Below are 21,920 nucleotides of genomic sequence, written 5' to 3'. Positions count from 1 at the left end.
CAAAAAAAAAAAGAATTACTTCAGAAAATATCTAAAATATCCACATGAGGCCAATTTTAACGAAACCTTGCAGTGCAAAATACAGTGAAATGTCCAAGAAATGTTCTCCTACAGCTGTTGTATGATGCATGTTTTTCCAAACTCACCTGGCCGGCATGACTTTGAGGCTAATGCTAGTTTACTAGCTTTCATGGCGGCATCACCCCCCCACCGCGGTCCGCGATGTCATCTAATAACCACAATAATAGCGGACTACATGCTCCAGGTTGAGCAGATGCTGCTGACGCTAGCCGGAGGAGGAGCAGGAGCGTAGACCTCGACAACCATGAGCAGGCGTCTACTCCTAAATTTCTATGTTCTCCATGTCTTCTTCTGCATTTTGGTGAGTCCACAGCACCCCTACAGGCCTGGCATATGTACTACATGCCCTTAGGCACGTTGAGCCGTTTTCATAGTGACGTGTGGACGGGATTTCTTTGAAGGATGCTGACGAGGAAAAGGTAGTTTTGGCGCTACAGGAATACATTTTGACTGAAGTGGTCCGAGCTCATATGAAGAGCTTTATCTGCACGTTGGAGGATTTTTCACTCGGTTCCAACAGGGAACGTGAGCTGGGTTTAGAGACAGGATAGTTTTAACCTACTGATGATGAGTTGTTGCCATGGTAATAGTTAACTGAATCAAGAGTTGAAATCAGACAGAAACAACAAGATAAATAAGGTCACGTAATAAACATGCTGCCATTTTCTCACATTCATTCTGTCTTTCTGCCCTAGGAAGATATACAACTGCTCCTCACGTGACCACAAAGCTCCACTTCCCCATTTCACCGTGTCCAATAATTCAAATGTCTTTTTCACCATCCCTGCATGGTGAGATTACCCTGTTCAAAAGAGACATCACCCTTTCCCTGGAGAGTTGTTCACCTTTGTCCTATGAACTGGTAGAGAAGAGGAAGTGATAGTGAGCCAGATGCTTCCTGGGCAGACTGCCTCTTACCTTCCTCATGTTCTCCAGCTCTATCTGTTTGGCCTCGTTGGCGGTCTGCAGCTCCTTCATGCGCAGCTCCAGCTCCTCCTGCTCCGCCTGCTGCTTCAGTCGCAGCTCGCGCCGCTTCTGTCGGGCCTCTCGATGTGGCGCCGGCCGGCCCTGACGGAGCAGGCCCACGCAGGTCTGCACAGCTGGGGGCCAACATGGAGGCACAGACAGCGCTGGGATTACACTCACACATCAACAGTTGACCTCTGGTGTGGAAATGATGTTCAGCAGCCCACCTTGGATCCACTCCTGCTTCTTCTTCTTGTCTGACGCACTGATTTCAAAGCTTTTATAGGACGACTTGATGATGAAGAGGCACTTTTTTCCCTCTTTATCTTGTAAAGGCTGCAAAAAAAACCACAGATAAAACTTCCTCAGTTAGGACGGAACGGACTCCACTCTAAATAAATAATAACACGTCAAACTTATGTCGCGCTTCCATGGAAATCCATGGAGTCAACCAAGAAATAAGGCTAGAATCATGACAAAGGTGATCCATTTTTACAGCATCGGATTGGAGTGGCATGCTGAGAGTTCATGCAGTGAGAACATTCAGGGAGTCAGCAACACAGAATGCTTGGTAAGTCTCTCCGAGGCTCTGAGAGTCCCTGAGTCTGTCTGAAGCTTTCAAGGTCGCATTCCTCTGGGAGTGCTCAGAATTCACAAGAGCTGCAGATTTGCATACAAAACAAAGAAATATAGTCAGTCTGTCAGTTTCTGGTTACACTCGGAAGAAAAAAGCACCAAAAAGGCAAAAAGACCCAAAACAAGAAGGACTGGGAAGGTTTTCATTTATCTAACACATGATCAGAGCTTCATCAACTCTTCTGTAAAAGAGGATTCAAAGTTCAAACTTGTTGTTTTTTTTTGGGGGGGGGGGGGGGGGGATAAAGTCACCTGTTAAAATCTTCATTTAGTTATTCTTCAGGGAAACAAGATGAGATTTCAAAAACAATTTTCAAAAAAATATTATATCCATTATCCATTATTTAGAGATTTTGACGATTTGACGATTTTTCTGATTATAGATTCTATTCTATAGGGGGGGTCGGGGGGGGGGGGGGGGGTCCATATCCCGCAGCTGAAAAATAAACCCCTGGGTCCATTTTCCATGGGGTCTATATAAAACACTACACCGGTATACCAACTGGCCAGTACACCACTGGACATGTCGTATTTTCAATAGTTATCAGTATTGGAGGTGTGGAGGTAGAGAACGTAAAGCGCGTTGCTGTCATTGAATTGGTTTCTTCCAATCTACGTTCCACTAGTTTTGTGTGACGCCAGGTCCTGTATGTGTGGCACAAAGAAATGTATGAAAAACTGAATCTGAATGGAGAGAAGTGACACTGAAAAGTGAGAATGAATAAGGAAGTTGAATTTTTCAATTCATTGAAATACAGTTTGGATTTTATTGTGATACACGTTCAAAACAATAGATTCTATTTCAAACTGGACCATTCAGATTTAAAGAATTAAAATTCACTTTCCCCAGGCACAAGTGTACCATAGCTGTGGTTTTCATTTACTTATTGTCTTGCTTCATTTTGCTTCTTGTAAAGCACTCAGAAAGCTAAATGGTTCAAAACCCACAGCTGACAGGTTGGCACTGTGGCCCCTGAGCATGACCTCTGATTCGCAGCAGTTTCCGAGGCACCGCCTGTGGCAGCCCACCGCTCTGAGCACGGGTGTATGTGTGTATGTGTGTGTGTGTGTGTGTGTATTTGTGTGTGTGTGCACATGGGGGGGGGGGTTACTAAGGTAGTTTACCTTAGTAATTGTTTCATCCCACCTGTAGAGTTTCGTGCACTGGTTCAGTTCTCCTTTACCTCTGCAGCAGTATGTAGTACAAGATAAGGACTTTTCTGAGCTGTGATATATCCTCCAGTATTTATATCATTTATTTCCAGTTCATTGTTGTATGTGGAAACTGTAAAATAATGTGAGAATTCCTGCCCTCTGCATCTGCTGCCAATTATTTTGCTCATTATTAAGTCCACTCCCTGTGTTGGTCACTTATTTGGCCAAAATGCAGGATCACCCAAACCAAGTCTCTGATCAGTCTGCTCACACCGTGACTGTCTGTCCTCTCCTTTTCGCTCCGTCTCGCCCTGAAGAAAGTCTCCACCTCCGTGTCTGGTTCTGCAGGTTTCTCCAGCTCCGTGTCTGGTTCTGCAGGCTTCTCCACCTCGGAGTGTGGTTCTGCAGGCTTCTTAACCTCTGTGTCTGGTTGTGCAGGTTTCTCCACCTGTGAGTCTGGTTCTGCAGGTTTCTCCACCTCTGAGTCTGGTTCTGCAGGTTTCTCTACCTGTGAGTCTGGTTCTGCAGGTTTCCCCACCTGTGGGTCTGGTTCTGCAGGTTTCTCCTTGTTAAAACAGAGTTTGTCCTTTCCACCACCTCTTATGCTTGCACGTGTGGAATTGTTGGTTTTTCTCTGTAAAAGTGCCTTGAAATAACTGTGTTGTATTTGGTGCTATAGATGTAAAATTGATTTGAACTGCTTGAATGCAGTGGAAGACATCCAGAGCATGTCACCAATGGCCCTGGACAATGGTTCCAACATGTGAGGAAAACCACTGCAGAGCAATACATTTCAACTGGGAGTACCGAGGATCTAATCAAACCACAGCCGGTTTAAGTCGGGGAGGTTTTAGTCACAGAACGTTCTTATCCGTCTATCGGTGAGCAGAATATCACAGTAATTCTCCATGAAAGACGAGAAAGCAGGTGTTCTTACCTCCACCATGCAGTTTCCATCCAACAGGATGTCTCCCTTCTTCTCAGCCAGGTCCTCGGCCACATAGTAGGACATGAAGCTGGGCTTCAGAGTGAACCATCGCTCCGTCCAGTTCTTCCTCTTGTGACCTTTTTTCATCATGTAACCCTGCGCACACACACACACACACACACACACACACACACACACACACACACACACACACACACACACACACACACACACACACACACACACACACACACACACACACACACACACACACACACACACACACACACACACACAGATTCAGGTTAATGGGACACATGGGGCACACAAGCTCTCTCATACTGCATCACATGACCACTGTGCATTGACATTTTATGAGTTTCATATTTCACGTTTCAGAAACATTTGCTTTCTCCCTCTTTGAAGGTTGTTGTAAAAACTGTTTTCAGACCAGTATTAAAACAACAGACGTGGTACGGCTGTGTCCAGATGCCGTCCGATCTGATCCATTGTTCTCTGCATTACTTTCTTTATTTCATATCGTTATGTTATCTTCTATGACATCATCTTGCCCAGGGAAGCTGACTTATCACCATGGTGCTATTGTGGACATTGGGGAAATGGTCACACACATTGGCTTTGACCTTTTTTTCGATGTCAAGTGGTTCTGAGTTCTGACACAGAACAAAAGGGGACAACAATGCTGGAGGAGAAAAAAGCTCTGCGAACAACAAGGTGGGATTGAGGACAGGCTAAGATCCCAAGCCCATCGTCCACCCCCGCCCAGAATCCTATTCACCAATGTCCAGTCTCTGGACAACCAGTAGGATGAGATCAGGTCGGGTCAGATACCAACGGGACATGAGGAAATGTAACATCTTTTCACTCCTCTAGTACCAGACCCCGTCATACTACCATTGGAGCGGTTTTCTGTGTTCTGGAAGCACAGGGCGGAAGAATCTGGCAAGTCCAAAGGTGGAGGAGTTTGTTTAATGACAGATAGTGTAACCCCAGGAACATTAAAACACTGTCGGACTCCTGCTCGCCGCACCTGAAACACCTGAAGCACCTTCCCACCCAAGGCCGTCCCTTTCATCTACCCAAACAGTTCACATCAGTCACTCTGACTGAGGTACACCATGTCACCATCTGCGCTGACAGTTTCCTCCATCTCCAAAATGTTCATTTGCAAGGTCCAAAGTTGGCGTAGTGGTGCGCACATTCTGCCACCAAGTTTACTTTCATGAATCACAAGATTTACATGATGAGTGGCGTCTTTCAGGCCCAGTTTTGTTCATCAGTAATCTTTATACATAAGGCCCCACAGCAGTAGTGCATTGAATGGCAGCATAATTTATGTTGTGCACATTGCCCTTCTTTAAAACTTTATTAAAAACTTGTTCTGCTCATGTGATGGCAGGTTTGATGTTCCCGCAGGTTTCTATGAAGGTTCCTGTCGTGGCGGTTCAGTTCCATGAAGAGTGGGCCAGGCGAGCCCTCTGACCTGTTTGAGCACGTCCAGGATGAGCTCCTGGTAAACCTCATTGATGCCCATGGAGAGTGTCTGGCGATCCATGCCCTTGCTGAAGTGACCCGAGCCCACCAGGCCGATCAGCTCCCATACGCTCAAACACTGCTGCTTGGAGATGAGCTGCAGCTTGTAGTCTTCAAAACGCTCCTCCACCCAGCTGCCTCCGATGGCCTCCGTCAGCTTACGCAGGAAGTACTCGATCTGTGCACAACAGAGAAGCACCACAGTTCACACTGTGCACACAAGCACGTGGAGCTGAAATGGTAAAACACGAAGGTGAAACAGCGAGAATCAGATGAAACCACACAGAACCGTTCCTGCTCTTATCATCTGAGCGCTGACCACAGCGGAGAAATTCTCCTTTCTGTAGCTAACAATCATCCTGTGATTCAGCTCTGACGTTTGGTACACTCAACAATTAATCTTACAGCATTTGTCAATTAACAGGAAGCTGGAAACTTCCTTTTCTGTTCTTGAGTAACTAACGTTTTAAACTGACGGCTGAACAAAACAATGAAGCCCCACAAGCGCTGAGGCATGAGGAAACAAAAAGAGCTCCAGTGAAATCACCGAAGGCTCATCGACCTGAACAAAGACTGTTTAAACACACCAGATTGGAGCAGGAAGTTAAAACTGACTCATTTGATTAATATCCGTTTCTTTAACGATCCTAAATTGTGTGTGCGTGTGTGCGTGTGTGTGTGTGTGTGTGTGTGTGTGTGTGTGTGTGTGTGTGTGTGTGTGTGTGTGTGTGTGTGTGTGTGTGTGTGTGTGTGTGTGTGTGTGTGTGTGTGTGTGTGTTTTTAAAAAAAAAATGATATTCTTCTACTTGTCTAATATCATCTCCAGACTTGAAAAAGGAGAGCGAATCTGTGGCAGGCGCTCACCTCCTCTGTGACGATGATCGGTGGGTATCGGTCCTCGGACAGGAAGTTGAAGATGCACCAGATCTTGAAGGCGTCCTCGTTGGGGATGAGCAGCTGATTCTGCTGCAGGTTCTTCCTGAAACACAGCGTCCAGCACATTTTGTGGAAGTCCTGCTGGTTGAAGTTGTTGGTCACCTGCAGCAGAAACCAGAACAGCAGCTCAGTGAGTCACACCAGCATGTTGGACACTGCTGGCTTTTCCAGGAAGGACAACAGTTTTTAAGAAAACCAATCAATACTCGGACACAGAAGAAAAAAACCTAACAAAAAAAAACTAATCATTGATATTTCACCTGGAAGCAATTTAAATTGACCCTGTTCTCATGGAGTTTCTAACGTTTCCGATTAGCTGCAATTAAACACACACAAGTGCAATGTTCCCTCAGATAAGAGCATTTCTGAAGGCTTGAATTTCACCTGTTTCAAAGACTTAATAGCACATCTGTGACCGAGCTGAATGACCAGATTCTTTGAATTGCTGCTAAATTAAGCACATTTTTACAATAATTATGTCAGAAATTCATTTTAGATGTAATATTGAGTTCCATTTATTTTCTTTTGGAGATCCACAGACACGAAACACTTGCTCAGATTGAAACCCACAACATTCCAACTCACCACTACTCACCATGCCACCCAAACAACAGCAGGGTCTAAATAAGAACCTTGTTTCCACTGCTCACTGCGCAGTATGTGTCGGTAAGGGACGATACGCATTGTTGTGTGTTCCCACTCACAAAACTTTGGGATAGTACAGAAAGTACCGTACCCAGGCGTTGCCATTTTTTGTAACTCCTTCATTGAGGTACCTGAGCACATTGGTACAGGTTCCATAAGGCCACAACGCAGCCATCTGCTGATTGGGAGTGATGAGCGTCACTCTTGACAAGCCTGCAATATTTAAATAGCTCATCGACCAAACAAAGCCTCAAATTGTTTTTTGCAAATGCTGCTTTGCGCACTCTGCTTGTTTGGTTAACTGGGCTTTTTTTTAATGTCGGTGCGATACACAGCACCCTGGTCTTCTGACGAGGTGCAGCCGCTCCTCTCCATACCAGGAGAGGAGGAGATTCAGCAGGAGCTGGACGCTGCTAATCAGAATGAGAACGTTTTCCAAGCTGTGCAACAGAGAATGGAGGCTCACGGCTTTGATTGGATGACTAAGCAGCGCCACACCAAATGCGTTCCGCATTGGTCCCACTTTTACTATCGCGTCTACATCGTTATGCGGCCTTCTACAATCCCACCTACATAATAATAATAATAATAAATATAATAATACATTTTATCACACTGAAAGACACTTTACATCATTATATTCAATAGAATCAACAAGCATAAAATGGAGAAACATAAAAACACTGTGGCAGTCATGCACACCACCGTGGGGTTCACCCACAGAGGCATGCAGTCAGAACTTGCCAAACACCATAATTTATTAAATTAAATCAAAACACAAACCAAACACCAGACATTGCTGCCTCTTTCAGGCTCGTTTGCATGTCTGTCTGTTCACTCCCGCCTGTCACACCTCTGCTCTCCTCGGCGAGCTGGAGTTTAAAAACGATGACGTCTGTTGACAGAGCGACCGCCTCGCTGTACAACTGCTTTGCTAACATCCATGTTGCTGTGTTGCTTTGCTAACATCCATGTTGCTGTGTTGCTTTGCTAACATCCACGTTGCTGCGTTGCTTTGCTAACATCCACGTTGCTGTTTTGCTTTGCTAACATCCATGTTGCTGCATTGCTTTGCTAACATCCACGTTGCTGTGTTGCTTTGTGGTGTTCTGAGTGTAAAATCCGTCCAAACAGCAACATGTTGTCATGAAAAGTTGGATAGCACAGTGCTACTTCCCTAGCCTGCTCGCTGGCTGCAAACTGTAGAATGGATTTCCTGACTCATTCCTCCTGGTCTCATTGAGACCCGCCTCCCTTCAGGAAATCCAGTACAAAATAAGGTGCAGATATAAATAGATATAAAAACAAAATACTATATAGAGATAAATATTTTGCACATGTTTGATGTATCCTATATTGTCTTTCTTCTGGTAATCCGGATGTGGGGGTTTGGGGGGAATGAAGGGATTATTTTATTGTGTTCAAAAGTGTTATGGCCTGAAGGAAGAAGCTGTTCCAGAACCTGGAGGTTCTGCTACAGAGGCTGTGGAACCTCTTCCCAGAGTCCAGCAATGAAAACAGTTCATGGTGGGGGTGGGAGGTGTCTCTGCTGATTTTCTGAGCTCTGGTCAGACAGCGGCTTTTTGCCATCTCCTGGATGGGAGAAAGTGGAGTCCTGAGGAGTTTTTCCACCGTCCTCACCACTCTCTGCAGGGACTTCCAGTCGGAGGCACTACAGGCTCCGGACCAGACAGAGATGCAGTTGGTCAATAGGCTCTCCATAGTGCCTCTGGAGAAGGTGAGAATAGAAGGAGGGAGCTGTGCTCTTTTCATCCAACGCAACAAGTCTTTTTACAAGAGCTCCGGTGTGAAGGGACCAGGTCAGAGTGTCTATTCTCTGCACCCCCAGGAACCTTGTGCTGCTTCCTCTCCCCACTGCTGTGCCATTGATGAGGAGTGGAGTGTGGCTGGGCTGGCGCCTCTTGAAGTCCACCAGGATCTCTAAGTTTTTTTTCTACATTCAGGACCAGTTTGTTGGTTCTGCACCAGTCAACCAGCTGTTTCACCTCCTCTCTGTAGTCCGTATCGTTGTTGTCACGGATGAGGCCCACTACTGTTGTGTCGTCCGCAAACTTCACGATGTGGTTAGCAGTGGACCTGGCGCAGCAGTCATGGGTCATCAGTGTGAACAGCAGCGGACGCAGGAGGGGACCCTGAGGGGACCCTGAGGGGACCCTGAAGGGAGCCGGAGCTCAGCGAGATGACACTGGAGGTGTTGTCGCTCACCCGCACAGACTCGGGTCTGTCTGTGAGGGGGTCAAGCAGCCAGTTATATATAGGGGGTGCTGAATCCAAGGGAGACCAGTTTGCTCACGGGATGCTTGTATTGGTCGCCGAGCTGAAGTCCAGAAACAACATCCGCACATATGTGTCCTTCTCTTCCAGATGTTGTAAGCTCAGGTGGAGGGAAGAGGAGATGGCGTCCTCTGTGGAGCGGTTAGGGCGGTAAGCAAACTGGTACGGGTCCAATGTGGGGGGGTTTGGGGTGTAGCTTTATAGTCTGCGATGACTTGTATGCCCTGCCACATTCGTCTGGTGTTCGTGGGGTCCTGGAAGGAGTGCTACACTTTCTGACTGAGCACACTTTGCAACCCTCATGGCACAGTTCAGGTTGGCTTTGGCTGTTTAAGTGCCACCATGTGGCCAGATTTAAAAGCCTCGTTCTGAGCTTTCAGCATTGCACGCACCTCACTGGTCATCCAGGGTTTCTCGTTGGCCTCCATGCAGAATGTATGCGGACACAGACTTGGCATTACTCCTCCACCCATGTGTGATGATTGTCTGTAGCAGCCGCCTTGAACATGTCCCAGTCCGTGCATTCAAAGCAGTCCTGTAATGCTTCCATTACAGTTAGAAGGATTATGGACAAATGAGAGTAATGGTGTGTATTTCTGAGTCATATGGATGAAGGGGATTTATGATGGCTGGAAGACCTGAAACAACCTTTAACCGAAAATCAGAAATTGCCTTTCTGATCAGATTTTAAATGCTGAATTCTCACCAGTGACCCAGTCGTTTAAATGTGGACGCGTTGTGTTTGAGCTTGTTTGTGAGAGAAGAGAAACAGGGTCTGAATGAGTCACTGACGCACTGTGAAACGCTCCTTTCTGCACAGGATCTGATGTAAGTCACTATTGTGAGAACTCAGCCCGAGAGTCAGTGGAAACCTGGTCTGAATGTTAAAGAGAAACTCCACCCAGCAGCTACTGGGAAAGAGAGAGAGAGAGAGAGAGAGAGAGAGAGAGAGAGAGAGAGAGAGAGAGAGAGAGAGAGAGAGAGAGAGATTTAGGAAGGTTGCTTTGAACAGCCTCCACCCATAGAGGTTTTGTCATTTCATTTCAAGATGCAGAAGCTGTGACACTCGTCCCCCATCACTTCCTGTGTCCCACAGGGTTCTGTCTTAGGGCTTCTACTCTTCATGATCTACCTTTTTCCCCATGGCAACATCTTTCGGAAATATAACATTTTCGCTGCAATGCGAATGACACCCAGCTCTCCCTCTCCACTACCCCCATCCTCCAGCTCTCCCTCTCCACTACCCGCCTCCTCCAGCTCTCCCTCTCCACTACACCCTCCTCCAGCTCTACGTCTCCACTACACCCTCCTCCAGCTCTCCCTCTCCACTAGACCCTCCTCCAGCTCTCCCTCTCCACTACACCCTCCTCCAGCTCTATGTCTCCACTAGACCCTCCCCCAGCTCTCCCTCTCCACTACACCCTCCCCCAACTCTCCCTCTCCACTAGACCCTCCTCCAGCTCTCCCTCTCCACTACACCCTCCTCCAGCTCTATGTCTCCACTACACCCTCCCCCAGCTCTCCCTCTCCATTACACCCTCCCCCAGTCCTCCCTCTCCACTAGACCCTCCTCCAGCTCTCGCTCTCCACTACCCCCTCATCCAGCTCTCCCTCTCCACTAGACCCTCCTCCAGCTCTCCCTCTCCACTACCCCCTCATCCAGCTCTCCCTCTCCACTAGACCCTCCTCCAGCTCTCCCTCTCCACTACACTCTCCTCCAGTTCTATGTCTCCACTACACCCTCCCCCAGCTCTCCCTCTCCACTACACCCTCCCCCAGTCCTCCCTCTCCACTAGACCCTCCTCCAGCTCTCCCTCTCCACTACCCCCTCATCCAGCTCTCCCTCTCCACTAGACCCTCCTCCAGCTCTCCCTCCAATTTCTCCCTGTGAATGATTGCACGGAATAAACACCTGGCTCTCTCACAACTAAATCAAATTAAACAGCAACAAAATCGAGGCCCTTCTCATCGGCACGAAATCAATTCTCTCCAAAACGGACAATAAATCCATAACAATGGAAAACTCCACCACCCCTCCCGCCCTCCAGGTTAAGTGTCTGGGTGTCATCCTCAACAGTTACTTATCATTTCTTTCCTACTTCAATAACATCATCCGAACAGCTTTCTTCCACCTCCGAATCATCCACCGCCTCCGTCCCTCCACCAGAGCCAACAGCACTACCATCCTGGTTCACGCCCTGGTCACCTCACGGCTAGACTATTGTAACTTCCTTTTCCATGGAATTCCTCAAAAAAACCTCCGTAAACTCCAACTCATTCAAAACCCAGCTGCCCGGATCATCACTCGAACCCCCTCCACCCACCACATCACCCCAGTGCTCCAGCAGCTCCACTGGGTCCCGGTTCACCAAAGCATTGATTTCAAGATTCTGCTTCTCAGAATCAAGGTAATACACACACACACACACACACACACACACACACACACACACACACACACACACCTTTTTTAATTATACTACCTGTATTTTGTTCCATCTTGTATTAATTTTTATGTAGTTCTTAACTTTAGTGAGGGGACCTTAAATGTGTTCTGAAGGGCACCTATAAATAAAATGTATTATTATCATTGTTATTATTAGTATTATTATTATTGCTGTTATTATTATTTCACTTAGTTATTCCTAAAACGCCAACAAACTTCTTGAGAAAAATGACGAGACGTGTTAAAATGAAAACAGGCATGTCTGGTTCAAACTGGGCCCAAGGAGAGAAGGGACACTGTTATATGAAGCAACAAATTATCCGTTTTTATGAAAAACCGTCCACTATGCAGCTGCTCAACACCCAAAACAGTTCCACACATGCCAAAGCTCACAGGAGCTTCCTCACATTTAAAGTGGATTCTTCCTTGTCAGTGTGGTTCCACTGTTCAGACGCAAGGCTATTTCTGCTTCACAATCACTTGTTTCCCAGGAATGTGATGCTCTATCAAACCGCAAAGTGCTGAGTCCTGAGCTTCAGCCTCTTCCTCTGTTGTCCATGTTGGGTTCAGCTGCACAGACTCATCTTTTTCTACTTCCCCTTCTGCAGCACAAACACATGCGCATGCTGTGAGAGGGTTTTCTTTACCGGCAACTCTCTTGTTGTGAAGTTGTTCTGCTTTTTAAAACCTCCTGGCAACAAAGACATAACACACTGCCTGCCCGGGTTTTAAGCACAATTCCATTAACTGCACAAATGAAGCCCTCTTATGTAAGCCAAGATAATAAATCTGAAATTAATGCAAAAATAATGTGAAACAAAAAGTACATCGGTCAGTGTTACAACCTTTCTAATTTTATTGATCAGAATAGTTCTGCAAAACATAAAAGAAAATCAGAATTTTCGCAGAAGATAAGATCTGAATGAACCACTAAACAAACATTTCAAATATAAGTTTGATAGCAGCAATAAAAACAAGAGCAATCAGAGATTTCTGACGTCCACCAAAGGCTGACCCCGACTGTTTCCCACCAAAATTTAATGGACTCTTCCAGGGCCTCATGTCTATATGTGGTGAATATTTATATAGGTTTGACAGAATCTTGCTGACAGGCAAACAAATATACACCAATTATCTTTTTTAAAGATATACTCCAAAGAGCGGCAGATCGATAAGCAAAGGTCCAGCTGCTTCAGTTTCAGAACCTCGGTGGACTCAGAGGTTAAAGTGTGAAGGACGGTCGAGACAATAAAAGAGACCCCGTCTCTGTTCAGAACAGAACTCCACTCAAATATAAAACCACGCGCACCCAAAACAATAAATAAAATAGCGCATCATGTTTGCAATCATCTTTTTTCTCCTAATTTCGACCTTGTGTTGCTCCACATGAGCCTGTACTCTGTGTGCTTATGCTCTAGCGGCTCCGCCTCCCTGCACAGAGACCGAGGCTGCCTCCGAAGGTTCCCTCCTTTCTCCTTTCCTAGCCACTTTTCCTTAAACCCTCACAAGTGTTCAAGTGGCGGCCATGATAAGGAACGTTTGAATTCTCACTAAGCTAAGGAAATGAGGCTCAATGCTTCCTTTAGAACCTCCTTTAGCCTAGGAACCACTGATGCTTCCTTTAGAACCTCCTTTAGCCTAGGAACCACTGATGCTTCCTTTAGAACCTCCTTTAGCCTAGGAACCACTGATGCTTCCTTTAGAACATCCTTTAGCCTAGGAACCACTGATGCTTCCTTTAGAACCTCCTTTAGCCTAGGAACCACTGATGCTTCCTTTAGAACCTCCTTTAGCCTAGGAACCACTGATGCTTCCTTTACCAAAGCAGACCAGCTCATGCTGCCCCACAATTCCTTGCAGTGACAACACTTAAAGGGAACTGCTTATCTGAACGTTCAGGGAAACTCAGGATGACTCGACACAGATCATGTTAAGTTACCAAAGCAATAATCTGCCTTGAACAACTTTAAATAATCTAAATCCCAGATCCCAAATAGGAATGTTGGATGTAGTAAAACAAAAACAGTAAAGTGATTTTTATGGAGCCTGTTCTCAGTTTAATTGGTTCTTTATTCACCTGGCAGCTGTTTTACTTTAGTTCCTTGTAGCCTGGAGCCTCTTTTCCTTTGATTTCCATTCAAACTTTGTGATAATTGAGATTATATCAGTGTTTAGAGGCTCAGGGGAAAGTGTGAGAAATGCGCTTTTGTTGTCCATTTTCAGAAATTTGTGTTTTTTTCACCACAGCAGACGTCACTAACCTGAGCCTCCGGCGGATTATTATTACGTCACCTCGTGAAAGTGCAGCCGGATTGTCACAACAACGGGTTCGTCTTTTCCTAACTCCTTTAGAAAGTCTCCTCACACCTTTCCTTAACCCCGTGATGTCATCCACAAGGTTAAGGTAAAGTGGAGAGGAAAGGAGGGACTATTCTGAAGCACCCAGAGATTCCCGACAAGATGCTTCACTCCTTCATTCCGCTATGAAACAAATGCGCCCCGGTGCTGAGGCCGTTGCTGAGTGAACGCTCTCGTCATCCAGCTTGTTTGGCGGTAAGAGATGATTATTAAAAAAAACACGCTGCATGAGTTTCTGCTTTCCTCGGAGGCTGGCAAAATGATCCAGTTCATTCCAGTTATCCTGCGACTGATTTACTGATCGCCTGTCGCCCCGAGGCCTCGTCGAGGCTGAGCTGGAACAACGTGCACTACTAAGGAGACGAGTAAGAGCAGCTGCACTGTCTGAAGACATGCTCTACAGACACACTGAACCACAGGAGAACTCCTTCAGCATCAGCATGTTTACAGGCCAACGAATGAGGGTCAGAGAGACAGGGCCAGCCCACCTACTGTAAAACATGGTGGGGGCATCATCAGTCTGTGAGGCTGCTTGGTTGCCGCTGGTGCTGGAAGCACTTAACATAAAATATGTTCAACCTTGACGATGTAGAAAACACAGCTCATAAAGTTGTAGATATACTATAGGCCAGAAAACATTTGATGATATTGTAGTGTTTTGGCTTTTCAAAGCATTTGATCGTTTTTTGGACATTTTGGCTGTTTTACAGGTTTTGTCCTTTTAGGGGACGTCCACACGAAGACGCCGGTCCACCGTCCCGTGGCCATAGACCTATAGAACTCAGAGTTATAAAGAGGTTTATGAGCAGGAGTCTACTTCTAAATTTCTAAGTGCTCCGTCTCTCCTTCTGCGTTTTTGGTGTGTTTGGTGAGTCACAGCGCCCCTAAAGGCCTGGCACATGTACCTCATGCCCTGAAGCCTCGTGTTGAGCAGAGTACATAGTGACGTGTGGACGGAACGTTTTTTGAGAACGCCGGGGAGTAAAAAGATCGTTTTGGCTCGTGTGGATGTGGCCTTAGACATTTCTGTCCGTTTTATCCTTACAGAGGTTGTATCTGTTTCACATCTGTGAATACCTCAAAGCTTCAGATAAAGCAGCAGGGAGGAAACACAAATCTTGTTGGATCGAGTACCGGTTGGATGTTTGATATCAGACACGTTTAGATTTAGAAACATTGAGGCCTGAATATTCTGTCTTTATTCTGTTTGTGTTTATTAGTGGAGATATAAATACCGAATAATGAAAACAACACAGGATATCACTGAAGTTTTCTCTCCTGAACTGTATTGTTTCTGGTGGAACAGGGTGGAGTTTCCTCAGCAGTGACCCGCCCTTGCTCTTTACTGCCCAGTCAACTGTGTGTGTGTGTGTGTGTGTGTGTGTGTGTGTGTGTGTGTGTGTGTGTGTGTGTGTGTGTGTGTGTGTGTGTGTGTGTGTGTGTGTGTGTGTGTGTGTGTGTGTGTGTGTGTGTGTGTGTGTGTGTGTGTGTGTGTGTGTGTGTGTGTGTGTGTTTCAAGTCTCCCTGTGATGTCAGGTTTCTTTCCCTGTACATAAACACACAATCAACATTCCCTGAGAGTGAAGATCTAGATCCAGATCCAGATCTAGATCCGGATCTGGATCCGGGTCTAGATCCAGCTCCAGATCTGGATCCATCTCCAGGTCTAGATCCAGCTCCAGATCCAGCACAACTCTGCTTCAGATCCAGATCAGATGAGCAGAGCAACAGATTCTTTTCCTCTAAAATATCTTGTCTTCTATTCAAATTTGATTGTGTGTACTTTACCAGTCGCATTCCATAGTTTGGGTCGATGCAGGAAGCTGCATTAATGCTTTAAAGAGTAAAAACTAATGAAAACATTCTTTAATAAAAAGACTTTTTAGACGCCTCAGAAAGTCTGAAGGTCTTCAGCCATTCAGAGTGAAATGGTGGCTGCACTCTGGTGAGGACATGACGGCGGAGGGTTGACCGGAGCTGAATGAAACACTATAATTACACATCGTGTCGTCACATGACATCTTTTGTTTCCAGTTCCTTTGTGGCTGATTCACCACGTCATGCAGACGTTTCAAACAGATGAAACAACAGTCAAGGTATTTGCCTCTGAATAACTTTGCCATACCGGCAGACACTTGGAAATCACCTGTTGTTCAGCACATTCACACACGTGTTTTTCTGCTCGCAAACCTTGTTTGTTTGCTAAATGTTGATCTCCACAGCCATCTTGTACCAACAGCGATCCATCCACCTCAGTTAGTAGTCTTGGTGTTTCACCTGATCCTCAGGAGATGTTCATGGATCAAACATCTGTAAAACCTCATTTCTACAGCTGACAAAATGTATGGAGCCTCGGTCCATCCGTCCCGGGTCTCCACCATGTAAGCGTTCACCGACACGCAACAAAACCTTGATGTGCTCCCTCTGTTCCATTCACACACACAACAGAACGACACTCAAAACAACGTAGAACTGAACCTTCTGCCCAGCTCCCCCACGTCTGGAATGAAAACCTTCAGCAACAGGCGAGGGAACAGAAACGTGAAAGTAGGGACGGACAAAAAAATCGATTCAATTGATTAATCGACTTTGTGGCTAAAAAAGATATTTATTTTGTAAATTCAAGTTGTTGTTTTTTTCTCCCCAGTTGTTCGGCATTTTTGGCGTTCTGTTCTAACATTCCTCGCGGGATTCCGCAGTTGCTGTTGCACTTTTGCTAAAATCCAGTTAAAACTTAAATTTGTTGAATGACAACGCCTCATTTCCTTTTTATCTGGGGATTATTTATAAGCATTTTCACTGTGAGGATAATCACAGCAATAAAATTGCACTTTTGACAATATATCTGATGTCTGCAGTCATTTTTCAGTGCATTGAGAAAAAAAGTCAGTATTCAGAGGAACAAAAAAAAGAAAGCTTTTGCCTGATCAGTGTTAAAACTTCAGCTGAAGAGCAGCAGTCCCGATATCCGCTCCGACACAAACACCACCCGACCAACCTCGACTCTAAAAGTGATGTCATCAAGTCCATTAGCAGCCTCTCCAATGTTCACAAACATTTAATAGTGAGCATGAGAAGACTTCAGGACTGAGTGAGAAACAAAGGTGATGCTTTATCCCCAGTCAGTAGGCAAGGTTCTAAACTCGGTTCTACGAATGAAATTGTGGAACTTCTAGGTTTACAAAACATGCGTATGTGGTTTGTGTCTTGGCTGAGAATCGAACCCCGACTTCCAAGTGACAAGTGAGAATTCTACACCTGGACCACCAGTCACTTCATATGTGGCAAAGATTTTTAAAAGGCAAAGAACCCGAGAGAAACCACGGCCAAGGAAAATCACACGGTGCCGACGCCACTGAGAAGCCACCGGGTGCTTTCAACAAACAGATCAGAACACCTGTTCCCTGCGGAGGGCATGGTTCGCCAAATCTTCTGACAGGGCGAGATAAGTGATGGCATTCACATACATTTCAATAACGGTCACAGCTTTCTTTTATAATCTTTCACACACATACAAAATGTCTGTTTCCAACCAGATGAAATCACTAATCCAGCATTAGGGGATAACATACAATATCCTTGTTGTACTACATATATTATTTGCAGTTATCACACTGATCCAAATACTTTCCAACTGTTTTTGGATTAAACCAGCCTGAGCAGCTCTATCTAGACAGTAAGATGATTTCTTAGATTAAACCAGCCAGAGCAGCTCTATCTAGACAGTAAGATGATTTCTTAGATTAACCAGCCTGAGCAGCTCTATCTAGACAGTAACGTGAAGCAGGAACATGAATTAACAAAGAGGCGACAACAAAAGAGGAACATGATTATTAAAGTTTGAGCAAATGATGACAGAGAGCAAGCAACTTCAGAAGCACCTTTCGTGAGGAGTGGAAGTGTGTGTGTGTGTGTGTGTGTGTGTGTGTGTGTGTGTGTGTGTGTGTGTGTGTGTGTGTGTGTGTGTGTGTGTGTGTGTGTGTGTGTGTGTGTGTGTGGCTTGTTCACTGGGTGTGGCCGGAACTGTTGTGGGGGGACCTGTAGCGACACCCCGGGGTCCGAGGCCATCGGGTCCGGACACCGCCACCCCAGCAGACGGCAGCCCCCAAGGCCCGGGGAGACCCCAGCGAACCACCCCAGAGAGCCACGCCCCCGCCCAAAAAGCACCCAACGGAGAATGCAGAGAGGAATCCCCCCCAGGCAAGAGGAGCCCACAAGAGAAGGATAAAGGGCACAGGGCCCCAGGTCCCGACCCAAGCCGCCAAGCCGAGAAAAGGCCGGAGCAGGGCCCCCGGGCCGAGCGGGCCGAGAGCCCCCCCAACCCCGGCGGCGAGTCCCGCCACACCCCCGGGAGCTGCCCCCCCCCCCCAACCCGGCAAGGCAGAGACGGCCCCAGCCGCCGCGCCCCGGACCTAATCCAGCCTTTCTAATCAAAAGAAACAGGATTTCTGTGTTGAGCGCCTGCCATGACACTCTTAACAGTGAATAATTACAGCAGAACAATATGATCAGGTAGCATGTCTGAAAAGGAGTGGGGATTAGTTCAACCTAATAAATCCCACCCCTTCTCCATAAATTATATATCTTTTTCTTTAGCTTCTACTGATTTAATATTCAATTAATTTAAACGTGTTCCAAGTATTGAATTAAGACAAATGATCTGATAAAAAGGAATCAATAAATTACATATATTTTTTAATAATTAATGATATGTAATACAGAATGAATATAAAAAAGTTGTTAGACTATAACCAATTATAGATGCATAAGTTACTTTAAGTCTAAATATATACAATTTATCTGCTTGGAAATGCGTTCAAATATAGACCCACATGTAGAAATATACAGCACGTACTTTTCATACAATCTGTAGCACAAGGTGCTTTACAGACAATAAAAACAAAACCCAATGAGACAACCCCCCCCCGTCCTGACGAACTCATCACGCACACGTCTCTACAAACGCACTGATGATAAATAAGCCTCCAGGTGAGCTGGGCAGAGTTTCCACAACACTGCAACGACACGACACTCCACATTTTTCTTTCCAATCTTCTTCTAACAATGTTTGATTTTCCATCCTGGAAATGTCCAGACTGGTGACGAAGACTTAACTCACTAGAAATAGTGTTTCTGCTCCAACAGAGGAAGCCACTGTTAGTCACAGCTTTATTAACGGGACACCCGAACATGTCTAATTAAAGCACAAGAGGAAGAGCAACAACACATTTGTTTAAGCTGTGGATGTTCCTGAATATTTTCTCTGTAGATTAAAAGCGTACATTTTAATTTTAAAGCTTCATGTGGCTGGTGCAAGTTAAGGTGTAGCTTCATGTGGTTGGTGCAGGTTAAGGTGTTGTCTTCATCTGGTTGGTGCAGGTTAAAGTGGTTGGTGCAGGTTAAGGTGTAGCTTCATGTGGTTGGTGCAGGTTAAGGTGTAGCTTCAGGTGGTTGGTGCAGGTTAAGGTGTAGCTTCAGGTGGTTGGTGCAGGTTAAGGTGTTGTCTTCATCTGGTTGGTGCAGGTTAAAGTGGTTGGTGCAGGTTAAGGTGTAGCTTCATGTGGTTGGTGCAGGTTAAGGTGTAGCTTCATGTGGTTGGTGCAGGTTAAGGTGTAGCTTCAGGTGGTTGGTGCAGGTTAAGGTGTAGCTTCAGGTGGTTGGTGCAGGTTAAAGTGTAGCTTCATGTGGTTGGTGCAGGTTAAGGTGTAGCTTCAGGTGGTTGCTGCAGGTTAAGGTGTAGCTTCATGTGGTTGGTGCAGGTTAAGGTGTAGCTTCATGTGGTTGGTGCAGGTTAAAGTGTAGCTTCATGTGGTTGGTGCAGGTTAAGGTGTAGCTTCAGGTGGTTGCTGCCTGCTTTTCATGAAACATTTCTGGTTCCCACGTTGAGCCATTAAGCCGACCACCAACTGTAATGTCCACATTGTTGTGCTCCACAGCGGGTGACGTGGTAAGTGTTGCTGCCTGACCTTGTCCAGAATGAACTTGTTCAGGTACGGCATGTAGCCCTGGTTGGAGACGGGACCCTCGTCATCGTCTTTGAAGTGCTCCTCCAGGGCCACGGGGTCATGTGGGATCTTCATCACTGTACACAAGTTGTGGGACAGCACCTGAAATCATGTGCAAAACAATGATTAATCAGTATCATTGTTAACGTGCTCTCTGTTGCGGATCACCGAGACATTTTACAACAAGGAAAAGATGGATTTTCACTCCTCCACATTCTTTGACGTCACACACACACACACACAAACGTTTTGTTGTTGAGTCCCTTTAAATCCAATGTGCTGTTGTGCTCACGGGGCTGTGAGCTATGAGCAGAGACACAACTAGAATAGCTGTTAAGATCGCGGTTTGTTTTCAGTTATTTCAGACAGTGAGTTCTACAACTTCAAGCATAAAGCATCAAGCTTAGTTGTAATTTTCATAATATATTTTGCTTGAAAACAAGCAAACAATGTGTTGCTGGACAATATTTACTAAACATGATAACGTTGAAGATTACAGTCACGATGTGACCTGGAAACTAATAAAACACCTGTGCTTTGTATGTCTAAATAACCGTGTTATTAATATATCAACTTTGTGAGCCCAACTTGAACGAGATAACACCGCGTCGTCTTCAGGGTTTGATGTATTGTTGGAATAAAGAAGCAGGACTCTTCTGATCAGTAAAGAAATATGTTAATAATTAGACTGATGGGTTGATTTGACATTTCTTAGCCACTGCAGCTTCCAGCAACCAGTCCACAACCACTGCAGAGATTAGAGTCACAAACCATGTGTAACTTTCTAAATGAAGATAGATGCGACATGAAATGTAGTTTGTGTTATTTTATTTTACAGAGCCATTATTATTATTATTATAATCCTAACTTGTCTTAAATGTTTACTACTTTTTTTGCTTTTTAATAGTAGTAATACTCGTGTTACTTGGTGTTTAATTGTTCTGGTGTGTGTGTGTGTGTGTGTGTGTGTGTGTGTGTGTGTGTGTGTGTGTGTGTGTGTGTGTGTGTGTGTGTGTGTGTGTGTGTGTGTGTGTGTGTGTGTGTGTGTGTGTGTGTGTGTGTGTGTAGCAGGTGCTTTGTATTGAGCAGCCCAACCTTCCTTTCTTTCATGTGTCTTTTTAAGGGTGAACGTTAGAACCAAGGACAGACAGGAAGACCAGGACCAAAGAAAACAAGGAGAAGCTTTTAAACGAACCTTCAACTGGGATTTGGAGACTTTTCCGCTCTTGTCCACGTCCAGAGCGGTGAACGCGTGCCAGATGGACTTGAGGAGCTCGTCTCTCAGGGACATCCTGCTGGGAAAACTCCCGTCCGGGAGAATCTGGAGTCAAGTCCGAGATTACACTGGAATAAACTCTCGGAATAAAGTCCCTTCTTAATAAACGGGGGGGGGGGGGGAAAGAAACTCCCGGACTGAAGTGGAATAAAGTCCCAGAATACAGTCCTGGGATAAACTGAAATTGTTCCTGGAATCACCTCCTCCACCCTCCTGTGAGCTCTATTCCTCTTACTGTGTCAAACTCTCTCTGCAGGACTCCAGGGGGGAAAAAAAACCCATGGTCACGTGACACCCCCCAACACACACACACACACACACACACACACACACACACACACACACACACACACACACACACACACACACACACACACACACACACACACACACACACACACACACACATGAGAAGAGCAGCAGCGCCCTCAGCTGTTCACACAGGCTCAGAGGACTCTGCAGTGGGCTGGTTTTGCACCCAGGACCCTGTTGTGCTTGACGCCCTCCAGCAAAGTGTAGTTTGGGTGAATTAGTGACAAAGCTGCTTTCCTCTGGAGCCAGCGGCCTTGTTCTCATGGATGAGCACAGAACGAGCTCAGTGAAGGTTCTCCTCTCATGATGAGAACACGTTTATGAGGT

General features: G+C 45.8%; 1 protein-coding gene across 1 annotated transcript in view; it reads right to left on the bottom strand.

The window, feature by feature from the left end:
* LOC308117122 (switch-associated protein 70-like) overlaps positions 1–21,537 on the bottom strand; it is a 36,220-nt gene extending 14,683 nt beyond the window's left edge. The window contains exons 1-7 of the mRNA XM_080475808.1: positions 21,201–21,537; positions 19,967–20,107; positions 6,185–6,358; positions 5,271–5,498; positions 3,776–3,922; positions 1,275–1,383; positions 1,000–1,181 (exon numbers count right to left, since the gene is read on the bottom strand). Coding sequence (XP_080331934.1) covers positions 1,000–1,181; positions 1,275–1,383; positions 3,776–3,922; positions 5,271–5,498; positions 6,185–6,358; positions 19,967–20,107; positions 21,201–21,296 — 1,077 coding nt within the window. The 5' untranslated portion in view covers positions 21,297–21,537. The remainder of the gene's footprint in view (positions 1–999; positions 1,182–1,274; positions 1,384–3,775; positions 3,923–5,270; positions 5,499–6,184; positions 6,359–19,966; positions 20,108–21,200) is intronic.
* Positions 21,538–21,920: the final 383 nt, after the last annotated feature.

The sequence above is a fragment of the Lipophrys pholis genome (genome assembly GCF_963383615.2).
Source record: "Lipophrys pholis genome assembly, chromosome: 11".
Classification (NCBI taxonomy): Eukaryota; Metazoa; Chordata; class Actinopteri; order Blenniiformes; family Blenniidae; genus Lipophrys; species Lipophrys pholis.
The sequence above is the reverse complement of the archived record's forward strand: the minus strand, read 5'-3'. Positions and strand labels throughout refer to the sequence as shown.